The sequence below is a fragment of the Propithecus coquereli genome, unplaced genomic scaffold, assembly GCF_000956105.1.
Source record: "Propithecus coquereli isolate 6110/MARCELLA unplaced genomic scaffold, Pcoq_1.0 Scaffold105, whole genome shotgun sequence".
NCBI classification, from domain to species: domain Eukaryota; kingdom Metazoa; phylum Chordata; class Mammalia; order Primates; family Indriidae; genus Propithecus; species Propithecus coquereli.
This window is the reverse complement of record NW_012134414.1, coordinates 1,166,926-1,169,411: the sequence shown is the minus strand read 5'-3', so window position 1 is coordinate 1,169,411 and position 2,486 is coordinate 1,166,926. Positions and strand designations below refer to the sequence as shown.

The 2,486-nt window shown below is 40.2% G+C and overlaps 1 protein-coding gene across 1 annotated transcript in view; it reads right to left on the bottom strand.

Moving 5' to 3' along the window:
- Nucleotides 1–2: 2 nt before the first annotated feature.
- MORC1 (MORC family CW-type zinc finger 1) overlaps nucleotides 3–2,486 on the bottom strand; it is a gene marked incomplete at its 3' end in the record, with an annotated part of 186,727 nt that continues 184,243 nt past the window's right edge. The window contains 1 exon segment of the mRNA XM_012645902.1: nucleotides 3–238. Coding sequence (XP_012501356.1) covers nucleotides 3–238 — 236 coding nt within the window.

Below are 2,486 nucleotides of genomic sequence, written 5' to 3'. Positions count from 1 at the left end.
TGAAGTTTCTGCAACAATACTGCCAGTTTAACACGAAGATTCTCCAGTTTATCCTCAGTAATTTTCCTTTTTTGTTCACATTGTCCCAGAGAAACTTCATTAAGTACTCCTCTTTTATTTGCTTCATAGATAATGGACTGCATTTTTTTCTTTAGTTTTTTTTCATATTGGACCATGTAAATATTCTGAATCTGGGAATGTTTTTGAAAATAATTTCAATATTTTTTAAAAATACTACCTTTCTCCCCAATATCACAAGGCAATTTCATATTCCAACTCTGTACATACATGCCAAGTGTCAATTCTATATGTTAAGTGCAATATGTAGTCTAAATTTAAGACATGTTGATACCCTTAAGGAACTTACACTCTTATGGAAGAGGAAGACAGAGGAGGAAAAAAGTACAATATTCCAGTAATTCTAATATAAGGATGAGAAAGGCATCCCAAGGTGGGCCTCAGACACTTTGCCTTTAGTAGAAAGAAGGAACCCCATAAAGGTTCAATTTGTTCTCCCAATAGTGGTATCAGACTATTCAAGGCACAAAGTGGGTAGGTGTCTGGGACCCTCTCTCCACAGCCCCAGTAACTCACAGGCAATAACAGAACAGCCAGCCACTTGGGGCTGTCTTGGCAGATGATGTAGTGTTATTTATGACTCAAGTCTGTAGTGTCTATAAAGCACAGAAGCTACAGTAAGAATTCCTGTTCCTCTCTTTGGGTTCCTTATCCTGATATAAAGAGTACAGACAGTTTTGCAGATGACCCTTACTAATTCAAGAATCTTGGTTGTTTTCCAAAATCTCATGTTGTGCCTGAGGCACTCATGAAGTACAAAGAGGTAATGGATACACCAAATGCTTCAAGTTCACGATGGCATTAACTGCTTGAATCAACATTTTGAGAGGGGCAAAGGATCTTCTGAGAAAAGAGATACAGGGCAAATCCTATCTTGATACACATTTGAATGCTTCTGTAATAGGGAGATTTTTGTGTTCTAATATGACTGGGTTGCCAGGGAAATTGTAAGGAAATTTTGTTCGTCTTCTGGGCCTACTCTACCTGTTTCACCACCCTCCACCACACTGACTACATGCAGGCCCTTCCCCGACTGCCCAGATCATCCCCTTTAGCGCTCATGGACTTCGTGAGTTTTTCTTCCTCCTATAAAATCCTGAAAACAAGCAAGAAGAACCCCTACATATAGGAAGTTCTATTTAATAAATATTCACTAACTACTTCCTCACCTGAAAGCAGTGAATTTAACTATAGGTGCAAAATACAGTCATTGCCCTCAAGAACTTTCTCCTCTATGGCATGAGAGAATACAAGTTTGTAAATATTATATGTTCAGGGAGAAAGGGTGTGGATTATTCATTATATTACAGAGAATTAAAGTCCTGACTTAGAGTACTTGACTTGGATTTGTCTATAACTTACCCCTTGATTGTCTATACTTTTCATATACTATTAATTGATAGACGTATTTGGGAGCAGGGACCCAAATTGACCTCCACATTGGCAAACACTGGCACTGTGTGTGTGTGTGTGTGTGTGTGTGTGTGTGTGTATCTGCATGTGCAGTAGTGGCAGTGGTAGTAGTAGTAGTCTGTTAAAAGTCAGACTAATTGTGAGATGTATAGGCTGTCCTGCAAAGAAATCTTAGATTTTTAGAGCCTTAAACTGCCCTGAAGCTATATGAGGCACCAAGAATTACACTGAAATCCCTAACCTGGCTCTGCCTATTCTTACCTTATTTCCACAGTTCTCGGCCTCATTCTTCTAGGCTTACATCGAGCTCATTCTTGCCTCAGGCCCACTGCTCTTGCTGCTTTCTCTGTTTGGTAAGTTCAACCCCAGATCTGCACAAGCCTCACTCCTCGCCTCAGGTCTGCGCTGAAACACCTCCTCAGATATTCCTTGCCCACTGTACCTGACACACCACCCCAATATATTAATACCACCTCTGTCTATTCCCCGGCCCTGCATAGTTATTTTATGACACACCATATCATATGTTTATTTACATGTTTATCATTTATCATTATGTGACTCTACATTATGTTTTATTTATACATTTTTTATCTGTTTCTCCCTCTAGAATGTAATCTCCAGTAAAAAAGATTTGGTTTTGTTCACCTCTGCATTCCCAAGGCCTGGCAGGTAGCACTAAATAGTTGGGAGTCAGGAGAGCACATATGCGGTACTTATATTGAGGGAATTTCAAACACATAGGACAATCTGCCTCGGAAGCTAGACTACATTCAGAGATCTTGGAGGGGAATCCACTTTTGAATATCTTCAATTCAACCTACAAGTAGCTGACTTGCAACTATGGCCACAGCCACCTCCTCCAGGAAGTTTCCTGTAATGCTTTCTGTGGAGGCTGCAGGCAGACCCAGGGAATGACATCTCCCATGGCCTGAAGTAAATAATTCAACTCAGTTGGAATAAGGAGGACAGTGTCACACATAGTTCAGATGTCA